Below are 23783 nucleotides of genomic sequence, written 5' to 3' on the forward strand. Positions count from 1 at the left end.
CTTTACCGATAGTCCTTCTTTCTGCACAGCTGTAAAGATCCAAACAAAGTCTCCGTGCTTGGCATTGTAGTGTTCTCGGTCTTTTTCTGCAGCACTGTGACCCAGCTGCCTTGCTTCTTTGGTGCTGGTGATGAGGTGTTTCACAGTCATGATGGATATCATGCAGTTGAATTGGAGACAATGTGTCCTTGTCATTTAGGCCTCACGACCATGCAGCAGAAGGAAAACTGTGAAGCCTGTAGTGTCTAGCGTTGCTGAATTGTATGTGAATGTCACTATGGGCAGTATTGTATCCAAATCTCTCTGACACCAATGTTTATTGAGAGCATATCTGCAAAACATGCAGTGGGTAATACCACAGCTAGAAATTACTTCTCATATTAGTCCAGAGTGCAAAACTTTTCCACAATCACGGATCATCACATGCAGTGCTCCTTGCCTCAGAATGATGTCTTCTACAAGAAACTTTCAATTTCCAGATCTTAAACAGTCCGCACAGTTTTGGTAACAGCATAGCAGGTGAAATATTGCACACTGTTATCCATAGATTCCCATTTTTCAACTGTGGAAGCCTCCCCAAGAGGTTGATACCAACTTGGTGGAGTGACGCTACTGCAGAGGTTGACGTTCCTCAGGGTGACTCTCAGTGTCTACTGGATCAGTAGAGACATGACCAATGAGACCTGTGTCTGATTCTGTCAAGAGACTTCACAAATCCAAGGTGACTAGTTGTTGGAGGGCCAAGGAAATACAGGGTAGTTATAATTAAATTTTTGCTACTTGAGCCAGTGTAGATGAAAAACTATTTACCATATGGATACTGAATTTTATAGGAATGATGTTCAGACTGTGTGCTGCAAGATTGTGTCATTAGAAGTTTTGGCGTCATTACATTGTATTAGGCACCGATATGGTATGGTGATGTAGGGTCGAAATCCAAGTATCAGTGTGCATTACAGTTGCAGAAAGTCAAGATGGGTGTGGACAAGGTGATTAGGGCGTTATTCATAAAGCTATTTTATTAAAACACTGGAATAGTGCTGCCACTCATTTAGAGTATCAATTCATTAAAGGAGTATGGAGAGGTCCTGTTTCCCCACCAGGGCTGAAGAACATGATTCGGATGTTCAGATTAAGTGACAATTTGGGAATTACTCACAGTTGTGGCCAGCAGCCAATTGGGCCACAAATTGGTGAAGTAACTGTTGCTACAGATGAGAATGCTGGATACAGTGTTTGATGTTCAAGCAGTGCATAAGTTGTGCACAACAGCTGAACATTCTGTGGTCCACCATTTGAAAAGTGCTGTCAACAATTTTGAAATGATATCAGTACAAACTTATGGATGCAGGTGGTCATCACATTGAGAAATGTTTTGTAAGCTGGAATGAAAACATGGTACACATTTAACAAACACTACCCTATCGTGAAAATAAAAATGTGTTTCTTCCAACAGTTACTTCTCTTCTACATGTCCTTAAAAATGTTTCCACAAAATTTAGTTGTTCTACAACCACTCATTTTTCATAGGGGCCCCCTCAAGTAGCAAAAGTTTAATTATAACCACCCTGTACTTCAGGATAGCTGGCTGTGGATGGGATGGGGTTACAAACAACCATTTCTCCCCATTGGGTCATAGTTCCTATTATAAATTGCTCTGTTAATTGACTGGAATGCTCCTGTGGTCGGTTTCTCCTCCTCCTAGGGTATTATGGTTTTCAGCAGTGCTGGATCTTCCCTCTGTTTAGCAACAACGTCCTTTAATTCAGTGTGACTGAGATTTAGTCCACAATGCTGTGTTCTGTCAAAGGATTCCACGAAAGGCAGTTGGCATTCTCGTGTCTGCATCAGACTCCTCAAACCTCAGTGCCCATGTCACCAGATGACACGACGGGACCTTCAGGCCAGTCAGGCAGCATACTGGAGAATGGTGGTTTGTCAAAGTACGGTGGAAACTTGATGGCCCAGATAACTGCTAGGCAATTTCTTTCAGGTGTACGGTAGTTCTCAGATTTGGAGAGTACTCAGGAAGCATAAGTTTTTTTCAGCACCTTCCTGAATTTATGTTAAAACTTCCCATATCCCAAAACTGTTTGCGTCAGTGTGAAGTTGTGTGTCAGCATTCTTATCACACAGTGCTAGAACTGGAGATGTTAGCACCTCTTTAAGAACAAGGAAAGATCTTTCTTGTGTTTCATTTCAGGAAAATTTGACGTCTCCTTGCAGTAGTCCTTGCAAGACGTATGCCTTGGTACAAAAGTCCTTTACGAATTGCCTGTTGTATGAGCACATTCTGAGAAAAATTATCACGTGACGAAAGTGCCGAGGAGTCAGAAAATGTGTAAGTAGTCTTAATTTCTATGAATGGAGATGGACTCCATTGCCATTCATTAGATGCCAAAGATTTTTATTTATTTCTTAGGAAATGACGAGGCACTTTTTCGGACTTGTGTGAGACTTCATGTCTGAATGCATTTCAACATGGTTGTCAGTCAGCTTAGATGTTCTTCAGATCTCTTAAAAGATGCTCATTGAGATGTTGAAGCATGTTGTGCATCATACGTTCATAGGTGGCTGGAGTGTTGCATAATCCAAATGACATAAACTTGAACTTAGATGATGATAGGAGTTATGAAGGCAGTCATTTCCCTGTGAGCCTTGTCAGCCTCAGTTTGCCAGCAGCCTGCCTACATGTCCATAGTTGCGAAATACTTTGCGGCTTTCAAGCAGTCCAGGGTGTCCTCAGTACACAGCAGTAGATGAGACACCTTTCTTTGTGGTTTTACTCGGTCATCAGTAGTAGACACAGGAAAACCATGTGCTGTCCTTCACATGGACCACCGGAGAGGACTGAGGACACTTCGATGGTTCAGCGATGTCATCTTGCAGCATCACTCCACTTGTGTGTGGATTATCCTTTGGTCAGCTGGCAACACACTACACAAGCACTTGTTAATTGGTGTCTAATCTCTTGTGTTGATACAATATTTTATCATGGACCGCTTTTCACCACTCTTGGTTTGCAAGCATCCAAAAACCAATGCAGAATGTCTAGCGTAAATTGACGGTCAGGTCAAGTCAGATCAGATCAGATCAGATCAGATCAGACACTAGTAACTTCCTCCCCTGCATTGTCTGTAGTGGTAAAACAGAGTCTTTGTAGAGGCAGTAAACTGCCCTTACTAGACTGATTTGGCTGCCCCTATGCACTTACCTATGGGGAAGAGTTGTGGATGCTCATGAATCAGGACATTTAGTGCTACAAAGTTCTCCTTGACCTCTTACAATGCTTATAATCTTTGCTGGTATGTAGATTTCCATTGTGACCTGAGTAGCTTTTTGCAGTTGACCAAACCTTCACAGTTCAACTGAGCATCTTGATTAATGATTGGAAGTAGTCTCATTGATGACGACCAAATAACAATGTCTTCAGTGACAAATGGTAGACCAGAGCTATGTCTTTGCTATGTGTGCCTTTTGGAATAGCTTTTTGGAGTCTGATCGTGCATTTACTTGTGATGCTTGCAAGAAGTCTCATCTGAAGATAACATCATGATGTAGTATGTTAAAAAAAAATTGAAGGTGTGTGTTCTGTAAGCGATAGTTACTCTTGCAACACATGTTGCTGTCAGCTGGATGTACTTCCCATTTGAGACTTTCAGTACAGTTGCTTCTACGTCACAAAATAGTCTTCTTTAGCTGGACAATATTATGGAATGGATCGATGTTCTTTCCTTTCTGAACAAGACTTTGACCAAAGATGATCAGTCTATCCTTTTCATAATGTTGTTGATATTCCAACCTGGAATCTTCTTTAACTGATGAAGATAAGCATCCGACATTACAAGAAAGAAAGCCACCGAGTCGACTAGTGCCCCGACAGGTCGGCTGTCGATGAGTCTTGATGAGATTTCCTGTCATCGCAGTAACTGTCGTTCGTGGAGGGTTTGCATCTGTGGTGGTCTCACCTCTTTAAATGGTCCCCTCACTTAGTTTTCTTGAAGTTGATGGTTAAGCAAGTGGTTAGTACCTCTTATGGTGACAGGCAGTTGCTGCACCGTGTTTGGGATTGAACTCGTCCAGGGTGTGGTGTCCCGCTTTAATTGTCTGCAGTTGACTTACGTGTTGCGATAGTTGACACTTGTGACACAATAGTCATCAAACACTTGTTTTTTCTATCTGCAGTAGCATAGGGGTACAGGGAGTTTACATTGAAAATATTCTAGCCCATCTCCAGAATGAATTTTTCACTCTGCAGCAGTGCGTGCATCGATATGAAACTTCCTGGCAGAGTAAAACTGTGTACCAGACTGAGACTCGAACTCAGGACTTTTGCCTTTTCCAGGCAAGAGCTCTACCAACTCAGCTACCCAAGCAGGACACATGACCTGTCCTCACAGCTTTACTTCCACCAGAACCTCATCTCCTACCTTCCAAACTTCACAGAAGCTCTCCTGCGAAACCACGAGGAGAGCTTCTGCGAAGTTTGGAAGGTAGGAGATGAGGTACTAGTGGAAGTATAGCTGTGAGGCCGGGTCATGAGTCGTGCTTCGGTAGCTCAGTTGGTAGAGCACTTGCCAGTGAAAGGCAAAGGTCTCAAGTTCGAGTCTTGGACCGGCACATTGTTTTAATCTGCCAGGAAGCTTCATTCTAGCACATTGCCCTCTGTGCTCCAAGTGACTGGTCTTCGGTAGGATGTGGTGCTTAGCGGAGGAGTTAGGATAATACTTGTGTTGGTCAGATATTGGGTTCTTGTTTGACAGTTGCAGTATTAGTTTGAGGTGGCAGAATCCATTCTTAATGGTGCTTTTGACTGGTTGTGAACAGAGCATGTGAGAGCTGTGGAAAGATGTTGAAGGTTAAGTGGACTGTAAAAATATGGAATGACTAGGTTCTCCACAGAACATCAAACAAAAACGACCATAAGTTCATGATCAAACATACAGTAAAGATTTCGTTAAGAATGTTTTCAGGCTTCCTGTGCCTTATTTATAAAACTAAAATGATCCTCAAAATTGAGATATAGTTAAATTTTTTGATCATCGCAACAAAAGTGTCAAGATTAAATAAGGGTCTTCACGTAATTCACACGAAACCGGATGTGCCCGGAAGACACGTTTCACGTTGACTTTAGATTACTCAACAAACTCTTGACAGTGTAAAATGAATCAGTGGCATATTAAATAAAACAATAAAATTCACAGTACCATAGATTTTATAAAGTGAGATAATTCAAGGAGCTGTAAATTTCTGTCTATATATGTTGTTCATATTGATGTTTGTCTTTTAGATAAATAAACTGCTGTTTGTTTTGTGTGTAGTTTATGTATGTGCAAGATTAAGAATGTAATGCATTTGAAAATCGAAACTATATTTGATGACTGAATACACAGTAAAACCAACCATCAGTTGTCCAATATTTGTAGGATGTATGCTATTGGAATATAAAAATGATCAGCAAGTTAATTACAGAGGAATTGTTTTGTTTCTGATCTGTGTCAAGGAAATTGTAGAGATAAGCAGTATTTAATATTGCTGGAAGTCTACAAAGCATAAAAAAAAAATACTATTCCACATACACGTTATCTTTTATAGTAAAGTACTGATAAGTGTTCCTATCAAATCTTTTGAATTTTTGTTTCAGCAACGTAACTTGAAGCAGAAATTTATTGCTCTGTTGAAGAGGTTCAGAGTTACTGAAGACCTTCAAGGCCTTGACAATGACCAAGTGGAAATAGGACAGAAGCTACATGGTGCGTATTTTAAACTGTGTAAATTTTTAAACTATGTAAATATCTACGTATCTCAGCATCTAGCAGTTGCACAGGAAAGGTAATGAACTAGTTTTGCAATATGATTTAGTGTAAAATTGATTAAGAGAGCATTTATGAAAATATAATCTTTTGACTATTTGCAATATACAAAATGGATCCCGTAATAGAAAGAAATGGCTCACTGTGCAGAACTGAAACAAAAGGGTTACAACAATTCCGTGTCAAGGCAGTATAGTGTAGAAGTGTATGTGCTTTTAACATAAAAGGGTAATATCATGGTTCTCATGCATATAGTGGCAGTAAATGTGGATTGGACACCATAATGACATTATCTTCAGCATAAGAATGTGTCATCTCATTTAATGCCCAATTGTTGCAGAGCTGGATGACAGTTATTCACCAGCACATGAGAGAACAGCAGCAATTCATATTCTCACAAATGTAATTCATCGCATCATAACTGCTTAAGGTTAGAATAATACTGGCATTACAAGATATTTAGGAGGGGGGGGGGGGGGGGGAAGATTTACAGTATAAGCTGAAAATTTTAAGTGGGAAAATCTGCAAACATTACTTCAAGCTAACTCATACTTGCTCTCATTCGGCCATTGTCATCAGTCTGAAGACTGGTTCATTTCTTCCCAGTTTGATTCTGTCCCTCCTCATTCATTGTTTGATCTACCCATCTAATCTTCAGCATCTTCTGTAGCAACACATTTCAAAAGATTCTATGTTCTCATTGTCGAAATTGTCTGTTGTTTGCTTGTAACTGCCATACAAGCCTACACTCAAGACAAATACCTTCAGAAAAGACTTCCTAACATTTAAATCAATATTTAGTGTATTGCTTCTTAATATAATTCCCTCAGTATCACCTGGTTTAATTAGTCTACATTCCATTACCCTTGTTTTATTTCTGTCGATGTCCATCTTATATTGTCTTTCCAAGACACTACCCATTACCTTCAACAGCTCTTCAAAGTCTTTTGCTGTATCTGACAAAATTACAATGTCATGGGGAAACACCAAAGTTGTTATTTCTTCCTGAATTTTAAGTCCCTCTCCAAATTTTACTTTTTGCTTTACTGCTTGCTCAGTGCACTGATTGAATAACATTAATTAAGATAGACTACAACCCTGTCTTCACTCCCATTTCAACTGTGGCTTTTCTTTCATGTCTGTAGACTCCAATGCAATAGAGTTTCTGTATGAGTTGTACTTAAACTTCTGCTCCCTGTATTTTATCCCGGCTACCCTGAAAATTTCAAAGAGTGTAGTCCTGTCCATATTTCCAAAAGCTTTCTCTGAATCTACAGTGTCACAAACTTTAGTTTGCCTTTCTTCACCCAATCATCAGTGATAAGTTGTAGGATCAGTATGCTTTCAGATTTCTCCAGAACCCAAACTGATATTCCCTGAGGTTGACTTCTACCAGTTTTTGCAATTTTATCTAAATAATTTGTCAATATTCTGCAGCCATGACTTATTATCCTTTTAACCCCAACAATTTGAAAACAAATATAATTTTAAAAATCTTCACAAAAGTAGCCTGTATTGGCGTACAGTGTCCACCCACTGTTTCATGTGATATATTTGAAAACAAATTCACATTTTTCCTACACTCAATCTCACACCTCAAAATAACCATGAACTCAAATTGCATGAAACAAATTATACTTTGTGGTGACAAAGGTTATGGGGTGCCTTTTAATATCATGTTGGAGCTCCTTTTGCCCTGCATACTGTAGCGACTCAACAGAGCATGGAAGCAACAAGTCATTGGAGCTCCCCTGTAGAAATATTGAGCCATGCTGCTTATATAGCTGTCCATAATTGCAAAAGTGTTTTCAGTGCAGGATTTTGTGCACAAACTGACCTCTTGCTTATGGCCCACAGGTATTCGTTGAGATTCATGTTGGCTGATTTGGGTGGCCCAATCACTTGAATTGTCCAGAATGTTCCTCAAACCAATTGCGAATGACTGTGGCCTGTTGGCATGGCACATTGTCATCCATAAAAATTCCATTGTTGTTCGGAAACATGATGAACGTAAATGGTCGAAGGAGGTCTCCAAGCAGCCAAACATAACCATTTCCAGTCAGTGATTGGTTCAGTTGGATCAGAGGATCCAGTTCATTCCATATAAACACAGCCCACACCATTATGGAGCCCCCATTAGCTTGCACAGTGTCTTGTTGAAAACTTGGCTCAATGGGTCCACGGGATCTCCGCCACTCTTGAACCCTACCATCAACTCTTACCTACTCGTACAAATGAGTGTTCAATCAAAGCACTGCCATTTTATACCATGTGTACATGATTCTACCAGCATCTGTATATGTGCGTATTGCCATCCCATGATGTTTGTCACCTCATTGTTGTACTAATTAACAAGCAAAAATGAGCCTAAAATTTAATAAAACTTCTATCACAATTACATAGTGTCCCAGTGGTTTCATTTCCACAGTACTCAAATTTGCTTTACAATACCTTAAGATATTTCACTGTCCATGATCACGACAATATGGCCATAAAATATATATATATATATATATATATATATATATATATATATATATATATATATATATATATAAAATAGAGGGAAACATTCCACGTAGGAAAAATATATCTAAAAACAAAGATGATGTGACTTACCAAATGAAAGTGCTGGCAGGTCGACAGACACACAAACGAACACAAACATACACACAAAATTCAAGCTTTCGCAACAAACTGTTGCCTCATCAGGAAAGAGGGAAGGAGAGGGAAAGACGAAAGGATGTGGGTTTTAAGGGAGAAGGTAAGGAGTCATTCCAATCCCGGGAGCGGAAAGACTTACCTTATGACAGCTGCCACCCATTCCACATCAAACGGTCCCTTCCCTACAGCCTAGGTCTTCGTGGCAAACAAATCTGCTCCAGTCCGGAATCCCTGAAGCATTACACCAACAACCTGACAACAGCTTTCGCATCCCGCAACTACCCTCCCGACCTGGTACAGAAGCAAATAACCAGAGCCACTTCCTCATCCTCTCAAACCCAGAACCTCCCACAGAAGAACCACAAAAGTGCCCCACTTGTGACAGGATACTTTCCGGGACTGGATCAGATTTTGAATGTGGCTCTCCAGCAGGGATACGACTTCCTCAAATCCTGCCCTGAAATGAGATCCATCCTTCATGAGATCCATCCTTCATGAAATCCTCCCCACTCCACCAAGAGTGTCTTTCCGCCGTCCACCTAACCTTCATAACCTCTTAGTTCATCCCTATGAAATCTCCAAACCACCTTCCCTACCCTCTGGCTCCTACCCTTGTAACCGCCCCCGGTGTAAAACCTGTCCCATGCACCCTCCCACCACCACGTACTCCAGTCCTGTAACCCGGAAGGCGTACACGATCAAAGGCAGAGCCACGTGTGAAAGCACCCACGTGATCTACCAACTGACCTGCCTACACTGTGATGCATTCTATGTGGGAATGACCAGCAACAAACTGTCCATTCGCATGAATGGACACAGGCAGACAGTGTTTGTTGGTAATGAGGATCACCCTGTGGCTAAACATGCCTTGGTGCACGGCCAGCACATCTTGGCGCAGTGTTACACCGTCCGGGTTATCTGGATACTTCCCACTAACACCAACCTATCCGAACTCCGGAGATGGGAACTTGCTCTTCAATATATCCTCTCTTCCCGTTATCCACCAGGCCTCAATCTCCGCTAATTTCAAGTTGCCGCCACTCATACCTAACCTGTCATTCAACAACATCTTTGCCTCTGCACTTCTGCCTCGACTGACATCTCTGCCCAAACTCTTTGTCTTTAAATATGTCTGCTTGTGAGATGTCTGCTTGTGTCTGTATATGTGTGGATGGATATGTGTGTGTGTGCGAGTGTATACCCGTCCGTTTTTCCCCCTAAGGTAAGTCTTTCCGCTCCTGGGATTGGAATGACTCCTTACCTTCTCCCTTAAAACCCACATCGTTTCGTCTTTCCCTCTCCTTCCCTCTTTCCTGATGAGGCAACAGTTTGTTGCGAAAGCTTGAATTTTGTGTGTATGTTTGTGTTCGTTTGTGTGTCTGTCGACCTGCCAGCACTTTCATTTGGTAAGTCACATCATCTTTGTTTTTAGATATATTTTTCCTACGTGGAATGTTTCCCTCTATTATAACCATATCATATATATATATAAAAAAAACCTCACATGTCAGTATCTCCTATAATCACATTGTAATATCTCTACACTGACTGTGGGCTTGAGTACAGTGACACTGCTACAGTGTACTGCGTTCATAGAACTATCTCATTGTACCACTAGATATGTCTGTCTTGCAACAGCACCGGTGGTTTCATGCTAAAGTCTATAGTACTTTAAAAAATTAATAAAATGGTGGTGTCAGCCAGAAACCTACATCTACATCTACATCTACATCTATACTCCACGAGCCACCTTACGGTGTGTGGCGGAGGGTACTTATTGTACCACTATCTGATCCCCCCTTCCCTGTTCCATTCACGAATTGTGCGTGGGAAGAACGACTGCTTGTAAGTCTCCGTATTTGCTCTAATTTCTCGGATCTTTTCATTGTGATCATTACGCGAGATATATGTGGGCGGTAGTAATATGTTGCCCATCTCTTCCCGGAATGTGCTCTCTCGTAATTTCGATAATAAACCTCTCCGTATTGCGTAACGCCTTTCTTGAAGTGTCCGCCACTGGAGCTTGTTCAGCATCTCCGTAACGCTCTCGCGCTGACTAAATGTCCCCATGACGAATCGCGCTGCTTTTCGCTGGATCATGTCTATCTCTTCTATTAATCCAACCTGGTAAGGGTCCCATACTGATGAGCAATACTCAAGAATCGGACGAACAAGCGTTTTATAAGCTACTTCTTTCGTCGATGAGTCACATTTTCTTAGAATTCTTCCTATGAATCTCAACCTGGCGCCTGCTTCTCCCACTATTTGTTTTATGTGATCATTCCACTTCAGATCGCTCCGGATAGTAACTCCTAAGTATTTTACGGTCGTTACCGCTTCCAATGATTTACCACCTATGGCATAATCGTACTGGAATGGATTTCTGCCCCTATGTATGCGCATTATATTACATTTATCTACGTTTAGGGAAAGCTGCCAGCTGTCGCACCATTCATTAATCCTCTGCAGGTCTTCCTGGAGTACGTACGAGTCTTCTGATGTTGCTACTTTCTTGTAGACAACCGTGTCATCTGCAAATAGCCTCACGGAGCTACCGATGTTGTCAACTAAGTCATTTATGTATATTGTAAACAATAAAGGTCCTATCACGCTTCCTTGCGGTACTCCCGAAATTACCTCTACATCTGCAGATTTTGAACCGTTAAGAATGACATGTTGTGTTCTTTCTTCTAGGAAATCCTGAATCCAATCACAAACCTGGTCCGATATTCCGTAAGCTCGTATTTTTTTCACTAAACGTAAGTGCGGAACCGTATCAAACGCCTTCCTGAAGTCCAGGAATACGGCATCAATCTGCTCGCCAGTGTCTACGGCACTGTGAATTTCTTGGACAAATAGGGCGAGCTGAGTTTCACATGATCTCTGTTTGCGGAATCCATGTTGGTTATGATGAAGGAGACTTGTATTATCTAAGAACGTCATAATACGAGAACATAAAACATGTTCCATTATTCTACAACAGATTGACGTAAGTGAAATAGGCCTATAATAATTCGCATCTGATTTATGACCCTTCTTGAAAATGGGAACAACCTGCGCTTTCTTCCAGTCGCTAGGTACTTTACGTTCTTCCAGAGATCTACGATAAATTGCTGATAGAAAGGGGGCAAGTTCTTTAGCATAATCACTGTAGAATCTTACGGGTATCTCGTCTGGTCCGGATGCTTTTCCGCTTATAGCAGTTGTTTTTCAATTCCGATATAGTTTATTTCAATATTTTCCATTTTGGCGTCCGTGCGACGGCTGAAGTCAGGGACCATGTTACGATTTTCCGCAGTGAAACAGTTTCGGAACACTGAATTCAGTATTTCTGCCTTTCTTCGGTCGTCCTCTGTTTCGGTGCCATCGTGGTCAACGAGTGACTGAATAGGGGATTTAGATTGGCTTACCGATTTTACATATGACCAAAACTTTTTAGGGTTCTTGTTTAGATTGTTTGCCAATGTTTTATGTTCGAATTCGTTGAATGCTTCTCTCATTGCTCTCTTTACGCTCTTTTTCGCTTCGTTCAGCTTTTCCTTATCAGCTATGATTCGACTACTCTTAAACCTATGATGAAGCTTTCTTTGTTTCCGTAGTACCTTTCGTACATGATTGTTATACCACGGTGGATCTTTCCCCTCGCTTTGGACCTTAGTCGGTACGAACTTATCTAAGGTGTACTGGACGATGTTTCTGAATTTTTTCCATTTTTGTTCCACATCCTCTTCCTCAGAAATGAACGTTTGATGGTGGTCACTCAGATATTCTGCGATTTGTGCCCTATCACTCTTGTTAAGCAAATATATTTTCCTTCCTTTCTTGGCATTTCTTATTACACTTGTAGTCATTGATGCAACCACTGACTTATGATCACTGATACCCTCTTCTACATTCACGGAGTCGAAAAGTTCCGGTCTATTTGTTGCTATGAGGTCTAAAACGTTAGCTTCACGAGTTGGTTCTCTAACTATCTGCTCGAAGTAATTCTCGGACAAGGCAGTCAGGATGTCACAAGAGTCTCTGTCCCTGGCTCCAGTTCTGATTGTGTGACTATCCCATTCTATACCTGGTAGATTGAAGTCTCCCCCTATTACAATAGTATGATCACGAAACTTCTTCACGACGTTCTGCAGGTTCTCTCTGAGGCGCTCAACTACTACGGTTGCTGATGCAGGTGGTCTATAGAAGCATCCGACTATCATATCTGACCCACCTTTGATACTTAACTTAACCCAGATTATTTCACATTCGCATTCGCTAATAACTTCACTGGATATTATTGAATTCTTTACTGCTATAAATACTCCTCCACCATTGGCGTTTATCCTATCCTTGCGGTATATATTCCATTCTGTGTCTAGGATTTTGTTACTGTTCACTTCCGGTTTTAACCAACTTTCCGTTCCTAATACTATATGCGCACTATTTCCTTCAATAAGCGATACTAATTCAGGAACCTTGCCCTGGATACTCCTGCAGTTTACCAATATTACGTTAACTTTTCCTGTTTTTGGTCTCTGAGGACGGACGTTCTTTATCAACGATGCTGATGTTCTCTCTGGTAAGCCGTCAGGTATTTTATCGTTTCGCCCAAGGGGGGGTCCCTCTAACCTAAAAAACCCCCGTGTGCACGCCACACGTACTCTGCTACCCTAGTAGCTGCTTCCGGTGTGTAGTGCACGCCTGACCTGTCTAGGGAGGCCCTACAGTTCTCCACCCAATAACGGAGGTCGATGAATTTGCAACCATTATAGTCGCAGAGTCGTCTGAGCCTCTGGTTTAGACCCTCCACACGGCTCCAAACCAGAGGACCGCGATCGACTCTGGGCACTATGCTGCAGATATTAAGCTCAGCTTGCACTCCGCGTGCGATGCTGGTTGTCTTCACCAAATCAGCCAGCCGCCGGAAGGAACCAAGGATGGCCTCAGAACCCAAGCGGCAGGCGTCATTCGTTCCGACATGTGCTACTATCTGCAGCCGGTCACACCCAGTGCGTTCAATAGCTGCCGGAAGGGCCTCCTCCACATTACGGACGAGACCCCCCGGCAAGCACACCGAGTGCACACTGGCATTCTTCCCCGACCTACCCGCTATTTTCCTGAGGGGCTCCATAACCCGCCTAACGTTGGAGCTCCCTATAACTAATAGGCCCTCCCTCTGTGACTGTCGGGACCTTGCCGGAGAATCGGCCACTGGCCCAACAGGCGAGGCATTCTGTGGTGGCTCGGAAACGATGTCATCACAACTACGAAGCACCCCGTACCTGTTGGAAAGGGGTAAGGCAGCTGCCACGCGGCCAGATCCCACCTTCGCCTTTCGGCCAGGCACGCGCGAGCCCACCACTGTCCGCCATTCACCCTGGAGTGATGGCTGACTGGTAAGATGCTCACTGCCGGAAGACGCAGCGACATCAGGGGTTCCATGTGATTCCAAGGCCACCGAAGTAGGCATAGGTCTCACCACAGTTGCCCCAACGCCACTACGAGCCGACGCCTGCGCCTCGAGCTCGATGAGCCTAACAGACAAAGCCTCCACCTGCCCCCGAAGAGTGGCCAATTCTCCTTGCGTCCGCTCACAACAACCACAGTCCCTACACATGACTATGTTTACCCTACTCTATACGGTGACAAATTCCCAAGATAATCGTCTGATGAGCTACTCTGATAATCAAGAAACACTCACTGAAATACGAGACGCGAAAACTACGCTAGGTTTTCCCAGAAAAACTATTTAAAAGCTAAGCGCAGCAAATAAGTACAAAATAAATTTCTCTCCTAACGATCAAGAACTGTTAGTTTCTATGCAGAGCAGATAAACACAAATAGAATCCCTTCCTTAGTGGAAGGTCGTAAACAAAATGCAAAATAAACGCTTTATACAAACAGTACTCGCTGCTGCTGGTGCTCTCGCTCTGGCTGTCACAAGACAACCAATGGTACTTAGGGTTAAACTGACGGTTTGGTAGTGTCATCACCTGTAAGCACACCTACCTTCTTTACGATTGGGATTGTGAAGAGGGTAGGCTGGAGAGTAATGCACATATGCTTGTAGAACATAAGCAAAAACTAGTAGAAAGATCGGGGAAAAAATTATGTTAGAGTACAGTTCTTTAAAGTTTCATAATTGTATATTAATATTTCTCCCAATGTGCAACAAGTGTTTTCATGGTCTCACTGAAAAATTCTTCCGGCATTTCTCGAATCCAGGACTTGACATCTGCCTTCACTTCATCGGCCGAGGTGTACTGATTAGCCTTGAAGTCTCTGTTGAGTATAGGCTATAAATAAATAAATGCAAGGTGCAAGATGGGGGAACGAAGCCGGGTGTGGAGGTTTCACAGAGCCTCTTCAGTTGCATGTGAGATGTGTGGGTGAGCACTGTCATGTTGCAGGATTATTGATGTCAGGATGCCTCTACACCGAAGGTCTTTTACAGTCTGTACTTACTGAGAATAATTTACTGTTGCCCCTTGTACCAGATAAACTTGGTACCACATAAACTTGATCAGCATCCCAAAACACAGTCACAAGATTTTCCTTTTTTTTTCTTTCTTTCTCTCTCTCTGGTTTTTTCCCCCTCTCTCCAGATGTTTGTTTTTCGAACTGTTTGCCTGAGGAGAAGACAGAGGTTAAAATTCGGCACTCTTATCTTTCCTCTTCTGGGGCTTAATGATGGATCCATGTCTCATCCTTCATCACAATATTCAGATGGAAATCGTCTCCTTCATCACGGTAGCATTGCAAAGTTGCCCACAGCATTCTAATTGGTGCTGTTTGTTCTTATCTGTGAGACGGCATTATACCTATTGTGCATAGATTTTACAATTTCCTGATTGTTCAGTAATGAGGCCGACACGTTCCTCCGATATTCCAATATGATTTTCAATACACTTTAGTGTGTTTTGCCGCTCATTTTGAATCAGATCGTCAACAAGTGTGTGATGTTTATCACCTGTGGCAGTGATTGGATGTGTGCTATGTGTTTCAACAACAATTACGGCTTTTCCAGGCTCGCAACCACATAATTTTATTAGCCATCAACTTACTTCCTGATATCTGAGGGTTTTTGTCTGTCTTGCATATCTTGCTTACTCCGTTGATGAATAACTTTGTCATGGGTGGGCCTCCCAAGGAACTCAATAATTCTGAGGGAATGTTGTGAACTTAGATCCTTGTGTTCTGTCAGGTTCTTCTCACAGTGTCATCTCTCCCAATTCAGCTCACCCCCTTTCCCAATTAGTCTTCTATTTCTATAATACTGTTCTCAAGTTCATTCACCTTATATAGATCCTTTACATATTCCTTCCACTTTTCAGCTGTCCCATCTATGCTTAATACTGGCTTGCCATCTGAGCTCTCAATACTTATGCAGGTGCTTCTCTCTTCTCCAAAGGTCTCTCTAATTTCCTTATTGTCAGCATGTGGCTTTCCTCTAGTTACACTTGCTTCTACAGCCTTGCATTTGCCCTCTAGGCATTCCTGTTTAGCCATTTTGCACCCCCTGTCAGTCTCATTTTAATGACGATATTCTCCTTGCCTGCTTCATTTGTTGCAATTTTTGTATTTTCCCCTTTTGTCAAATTCAGTATTTCCTAAATTATCCAAGGATTTTTCCTAGGTTTTGTTTTTTCACCTTTGTGATCTTCTACTTCCTTAATTATTTCATCTCTCAAAGCTACCCATTTGTTTCCTGTGCTATTCCTTGCCCATGTTTAAGTCCACTGTTGCCCCCTCTGAAATTCTTACTGATCTCTGATTCCTTCAATTTATCAAGGTCCTAGCTCCTTAATTTTCTATCTTTTTGCAAATTTTTTCAGTTTAGTCTGCAGTTAGTAGTCAAATTATGGTCAGAGTTCACATCTGTCCCTGGAATTGTCTTGCAGTTCAAAGTCTGTTTAGAAATTTCTGTTTTTACCATCACATAATCAAACTCAATCATTCTGGTGTCTCCAGGTCTTTTTGACATAGCCAACCTTCTTTCATTCTTTCATGATTCAAAAACAGATGATTGGTTATGATTAAATTATGCTCTGTGCAAAGTTATGCCATGTGGCTTCCTTTTCATTCCCTTCCCCATGTACATGTTATCCTACAATTTTTCCTTCTCTTCCTTTTCCTACTACTGATTTGTCACCTGCCACAGATAAATTTTCACGTTTTGAGTATCTGAATAATTTCCTTTATCTCATCCCATTTTTTTTTTCAATCTCTTCATCTGTAATGATGTAGCAATTGTTAATTTTTATAAAACTGTTGAAGAAGAAAATTCTTCTTTGCTCCTCCACTTACAGGACCGAATGCATATTTTTTATATTCATGACTAAGCTCAAAACAGTTATTCAAACACTTTAGATATTCCACTCCAGAAACAATGGTACCTGTAAGATGAAAAGTGTGCAGGAAACTACTTATATAATGTTTTATTTGATTGCAACATTTTCCATTGCGCGTGCTGTTAATACTAACTTGCACTATATACATCATTTACGGTATCTTAGGGTTTGTTCCTTTGTTATTTACTTTTCTTTACTCTGCATCTGCTTTCAGGTTAGTGTGCATGCATCTCTACTGTAGAAATTCTGACCCAGTCAGTATTTCATAATACGAGGGTCAGTCAAAAAGTAATGCCTCCTATTTTTTTTTCTACGTTTAATTGTCAGGAAATTTAAATGCAATTACATAGGTTGAAAACCACAACATTGAGGATCATTTTGTCATTTTTCAATGTAATCTCCGCCCATCTCTACAGTTTTGGTCCATCTTTGAACAAGGGCATGTATCCCAGCACGGTAAAAATCACAGCTCTGCTTCCTAATCCATTGACGCACGGATGTTTTGACGGCCTCCTCATCTTCAAAATGAATCCCACGATGAGCTTCTTTTAGTGGCCCGAACAGATGGAAGTCTGATGGTGCCAGGTCAGGGCTGTATGGGGGATGAGGCAAAACTTCCCATCCAATTTTGACAATCTCGTCAGAGGTGTGACGACTGGTGTGTGGTCTTGCATTGTCATGCAAAAGAAGAACATCTGCCATTGATTTTGTTGGGCGAACTCGCTGAAGACGTGCTTTAAGTTTTTTGAGGGTTGTGACGTATTGAACAGAATTTATTGTGCATCCCTGCTCCGAAAAATCAACCAGAATCACACCCTCTGTATCCCAGAAAACTGTTGCCATAACTTTCCCTGCCGATCGCACAGTTTTGAATTTTTTCTTCCTCGGCGAGCTTGTGTGACGCCACTCCATTGACTGCCTCTTTGATTCGGGTTCAAAAAAATGCACCCATGTTTCGTCCCCGGTCACAATTTTTTTCAGAAACTCATCTCCCTCCAAACGGAAGCGCTGCAAGTGTTGGGAGGCTATTGTTTTCCTTGCCTCTTTATTCTGATCGGTTAACATTCTTGGAACCCACCGTGCACAAACTTTTGAGTACCCCAATTGTTTAATAATCGTGATCACACTGCCTTTACTAAGAGAAATAATGCGACACACTTCATCTGCAGTCACCCGACGGTCACCACGAATGATGTCATCAACTTGCTGAATGTTGTGTGGAGTCACTGCACTCACCGGCCTGCCGCTCCGCTTTTCGTCAGTCAACGGTGTTTGCCCTTCAGCTTCCTTACAACGACGAACCCATCGTCTAACAGTGCTGACATCCACTGTCACAACACCATACACCTTCTTCAGTCTTTCATGAATGCGTATGGGCGTTTCACCTTCTGCATTCAAGAATTCAATCACACAACGCTGTCTCAAACGAACATCGATGTCGGCCATCTTACAAACTTCTGCTGTGCTGCCACCTGTTGACACAGAAAGTTACTACTGCAGTGGATTGCAGAAGAAGGTTTGAGGAATGGCGCCAAATTCAAATTTTTCACTTAACTTAATTTCTTTAAGTAGAAAAAAAAGGGGAGGCATTACTTTTTGACCGACCCTCGTACATGTGTTGCATGGTCCTAGGCTGACTTAGAGTACCTTCAGGAACTAACCTGCTTGCTCTTAAGTCTCAAAGCATACAAATGTAATTTTTGATTAAAAAAGAAATTCAAACCTTGGAGAAACTGCATCTTGCAAAGTAAAAATTCCCTTAAGAGTACAGTATGAAGGGTCCCTGAAGGTCAAACAATGGAAAGTCCATGATGGAATAACAACAGTTTTGGAAAGGATGGATAATCTACTCATCATATAGATGAGACATTGGGTAGCAGACAGGCACAATGTAAAAACTGCTGTACATTTAAGTTTTCAAGCCAGAAGGCCTTCTGCTGAGTCAGAAAACGCGCACGCATGCGTGCGCGCGCGCGCCTGCACACACACACACACACACACACACACACACACACACACACACACACACACACACACACAGTCTCTGGCTGTTGAGGCCTAACTCATTAGTCAGAGATGGTGGCCTTGTGTGTGTGTGTGTGTGTGTGTGTGTGTGTGAGAGAGAGAGAGAGAGAGAGAGAGAGAGAGAGAGAGAGATTGTGTGAAATGTGTATGTTCTCTAATTGAGAAGAGGAAAGCTTAAATTCGTAGCAATCTCTTCTTGTGCCCTGTCTGTGACTCAATGTCTCGTCTGTATCATGAGTAGCAACTGTCCTTGCCATAACACAGAGCCCTGAAGATCACATTTATGACAATTTTAGCTGTCTGTGGACGGTATTGACAATTTTCATAGTTTTTGCCCAAACAAAATAACTACAAAACAACTATTGAATCTAATGGGGAAGGTCTAATAATCCACAAACAATTTTATGGGAAATGAGAAATTGATAGATAGCAGTTTCTTCAATTATTTTCTCCCATGTTATGATTTACTTTCTATGTTTTCCACCCTAAGCCTTGTCAGTCATTAAATATGACTATTTTGGATGTTATGGTGTTACTGCTTATCGAAATCCAAATGACAAAAGAAAATAATTTCATTGTTACAGGTGGTGACATGGATCCAACAGAGATTGAGGATTTATTCGAAGAACTGGAAGATCTCAGTGACTCTGGTCCTGAAATGGACACAATGAGTATTTCTTCCACACCAAAACCTTCTCTTCGCCCTTTCTTCTCAAGCAGCCGCTCACTGTTGCAAGACACACTGCACGTTCCAGGTGAGGAGTTGAATGATAGATCAAGAATGAACTGAGGTGTAATGCTATAAACTTCAGTTGTGCACTCGGTTCTCTGAGCAAGAGGAGTAATATATTGGTGGAAAAAAGTTAAGACTGCTCAAATAACACTGCTTCTGCTCAACACACACATTCGCTGCACAGCTCAATATTTAGTCACTTTTTTTATTACTCTGTATTTGTTCCTAGAAAATGAAGACTGTCTATTTCATTGACGTGCATGACAAACGTAAATGTTTTTCCAGGTTTATTTATGGAGTACAATGTATAGAGTTGATCATAGTCAACAATTTTAAGATCTTGTTCCATTGTTTAAAAGCGGTTTGTTGTTGATGACTTGTGTGCGCTGTAGTAATTATCTGCGAATAGATAACAGCAGCATACTCATTCGTAAACATAGTGAAATTGATCCAAGGTTCATCATGCTTAGAAATTATTTCTGAAGTCTTGGCAGGATCAGAACGTACTTCAGAAATAATTTTCAAATAGATGTGATCATAGAACTAAATTTTTCATTTTGCAAAGAGTAAAAAAATTCTGATGCTATTTTCAGTAGTACATTAACCTTAATTTGTAAATTAGGCTTAGAAACAATGGGCAGGCAAAGACTGAATTTTCTGAGGTAACACACTTCACTGTTTTAAATCCCACTACTGAACTGCTCAGTATTATGCTGCAATTAATTGACATTATCATACACAGTATTAGTACTGTGCCAGTACTGAGGCATGTATCAGTATTATGTTTGTTGTCTTATCTTGTATTGTGAGAGATATAACTCTTTACTGCATGGCTTTGTGTGCTGCAATTGTAAGAAAGGCAGTGGCTGTCCATAATGTGATATGGAAACAAGCAGCTGCTTTATTGCAATACTTTTTACTTAAAACTCAAAAAAATTGTGTATCCATTTTAACAATCTGTCTATTGTTCATTAATTTGCATGTTGCTGCATGTAAAGTGTGGCATTTAGCAACTTGATATGTTATAATTAAACTGTGTTTAAATTAATTATTTATGTAATGTATTATGGAAAGGAATTCAACCACAGAGACTGGAAAATTCAGAGTAGAAACTTTGCAGTCAGTTGATTTTTTCCCCCTCTTAGGAAAAAATGTTTTTTTGTTTTCCCATTGACTTTACGTCTATCATGTGATCTTGTTAGGAAGTTCTCAGAATTGGTTATCATAATGCAGTGTCCTGCATGTGAGAACTTCTATAAATAATGCAGAAATGTGTACAATATAGATTTGTAGAAATATTGAGCAACATAACAAGATTCACAAACAATTTACAGAAATTTTAACAAATTTATTTCACTGAATCTGACATTATGCCACTATGTGTAGATGTAGCTTTCAGATTAAGTTACTGTTGAAAAAACACCTCAGTGATAGCACACAATTTTCCTGTTCTCTCAGTTTACAGATACAAATTCAGTTCAAACTGATCTTACAGGCAATGTTACTTTTTAAAGAGGTACTATTATCATTTTTTCCTTCAGTTGCAAATGGTTTGGATAATTGTAATACACTCATTGGTCCTAGATTTTGTAGACAGCTGACCTAAGAAATGGCTTTTTCTAATTATATGTCAGTGATTTATTGTCCTAACATTTCAAAAAGATTTAACTGCTAGTTAGGTGCTTTCATACTGGGATGTTGGCAAACCTTTGTTTGACTTGTATCGTCATCACGGAATTGTGTTTGTCCAGCCCAGTCTGTCACTCCATACTGGATTAGTATGCCTAAAGACCCATATTGGACTAACAGGTGTCGGATGTGTCATCCTTTATATTGGCATTTGCAGATGAACTGGAGGCTAACTTCATTGTTGAAAGTTTTGTGTGTTTTAGAACAGTGTTTGCAATAATGGAACTCAATTAAATATTTGATGGAACATTAGAACTAAGGCTAAGAAATAAGCTTAAACAAAGAAAAGCAAACGAAATTTTCAGTTGTAATCATTGCATTATGTAAGGTTTTTTTCTGGGAAAATTTACTTTGGTGCTATTTGCAAACCTTTATGTAACATTCTGTTGGTAAATGTCAGGGTTTAGAGTAGCTTGATTCAAACATGGGTTTATTTAGCAGCAACAAATGTGGTTCCAGTGGCACCAAAACAGTGCTGTTTTGGTATGTATATGCTTTCAGTTGCACTGGAAAGTGAAGACTAAGTACACAATCTTCTGTATAGTTTCCATGTCATTCTCTCCTCCCTATGATGCAGGTATGCTTCTAAGATTATGGACATCCTTTTCCAGTGCATTATGTTTCAACTGTGAGAAACCATAATTCTCTTTTTAACTGTCCTATAAAATTTTTGTTGGGAATAACATCCGTATTGGTGAAAAGTATAAATGAATTGTTATTCTTCTCTGGGTCTGGGAAAACTGAACTTTGTTAACACCGCAGTTAACACATTTCTGATGCTAAAGATGAACCAAATTTTTTGTCTTGTTTAGGATGTGTGATTTTTTTTCACTGCAGTATGATATAGGGTGGCTGGTATTTAGAAGCTGAATGTGGAACTACATTGTTCATTGCAATCTGTCATGACAGAATAGTTTGTACAAATTCTCACATACTTCCCTCATGGAAATTGCTGGAACTTGACTACCTACATGTAAGTCATTAACTTTATTTTTTCTGACATAATTAGGTGATAATGATACATAGCTGAAAAAAAAAGGTTTGCCTTCATTTCAGCTCTAGATCTTCTGATAATACATGTTTGAAATTTGTTTGAAAGTTTCATAAAAATAAATCATTGATTGAAATGGCCGTAGAACATCTTGCTAGTGTCATACTTCATGTACCAAACACAAGAACAGTAATGAAATATTGTGCAATTGCTCTGGTCCTCCGCAGTAAAAATGATTATGACTACAAATTATTGGATAATTAAAAAAAGAAATTTATTATTCTTTAAATTTATCAAAGACAAATGTAATACATAATTGAATAGATAATTGGCCATGTAGTAGAAAGTTAATTGAAATTTGCTATTTCCTATGCTTTCTCCCTTGCTTCTTATTTATTGATTGTGGTATTGTCTGTGTGATATGTGTTGTAATATAAGAATGAATGAGCCTGTAGACATTTTTCAGTTATAATATGGAAAACCTTTTGTAATATATGATTTAGAAACCAACCAATTGAAATTTTGTTGAGATTGTTAAGATCCTGTAGAAGCATTAGTAGCAAACCATTACTTTAGCTGATTTACAGTATTATGTAGATTTTGTATAAAAACAATTCTAAGTGTATATTTAAATGCTTTCAACCCTTTTTTATCATATCGTATGCTTGCGCTGAGTAGTGGATTTATGGAAAGTGGTGTATTTCATGTTATGAAATTAATATTATGAAGATTCATAACAAATGTTTATAACTTTTCAAATTATATTACATAAAGTATGGAGATGAAAATAAATACTTTCCAAATCAATTACATGTTTTTGTTTTTAGGTATTCCTTTATACCACTTGCTGAAGACACTTTCACGAAACTATTTCCTGTACGTAGGCTCACTGAAACTAAAGACCCATAACTGGATGTCATATGTACACCATTTCTATTGTTTTAAATACCTCATCTCCTAAAATTCATATTGAAAAATGTGTATAATTCTGTATACCATTGGAAAGCATTTCGGAGCAAATTAAACCATAATTGTTAGGTAGTCCAGGTGTATGTATTCACTATTGTCTCTGTGTAGTGGTAATGGGCAGATGAGGTGTCACGTTTGGCTTTATAACCTGCATAGTTACAAATGTAAGATTTCCTGACTACAATAGTTCAGACTGTAGTAATGGTATTGTATCACAAGATGTGTGCAAGTTATCAGGAACAATATTAGATGAAGATTTAAGCCCAAGACGGTGCAACAAGAAATGTAGAACACATCAGAGCTGTATTTATCCAACTATTTTTTTAAAGAAAGGCAAAACATTACTATGCAGAATTAAGACAATTTCAGAGCAATAGGAAGTACATTTTGGTTTTTATGTGCAGCTCTTGTTGAACGTTTGAGGTCTTGTGAAATGTTCTGATTAGTTGACACAATGGAAGAAGGCAAACTGCCTAGCTACACAGTGAAACTGAATGAGAGATGGTCAGGTTTAAACATCTGAAATGGAAGGACATGTTGTACCAGATTGTAAACTATACCTC

General features: G+C 40.2%; 1 protein-coding gene across 7 annotated transcripts in view; it reads left to right on the forward strand.

The window, feature by feature from the left end:
- The window catches only part of LOC126202245 (phosphofurin acidic cluster sorting protein 2), a 732246-nt gene that overhangs the window by 561965 nt on the left and 146498 nt on the right, over positions 1-23783 (forward strand). For all 7 annotated transcript variants that reach the window (XM_049936847.1, XM_049936849.1, XM_049936850.1 and 4 more), the window contains exons 7-8: positions 5645-5753; positions 19423-19593. In XM_049936847.1, coding sequence (XP_049792804.1) covers positions 5645-5753; positions 19423-19593 — 280 coding nt within the window. The remainder of the gene's footprint in view (positions 1-5644; positions 5754-19422; positions 19594-23783) is intronic.

The sequence above is a fragment of the Schistocerca nitens genome, chromosome 1 (assembly GCF_023898315.1).
Source record: "Schistocerca nitens isolate TAMUIC-IGC-003100 chromosome 1, iqSchNite1.1, whole genome shotgun sequence".
Classification (NCBI taxonomy): domain Eukaryota; kingdom Metazoa; phylum Arthropoda; class Insecta; order Orthoptera; family Acrididae; genus Schistocerca; species Schistocerca nitens.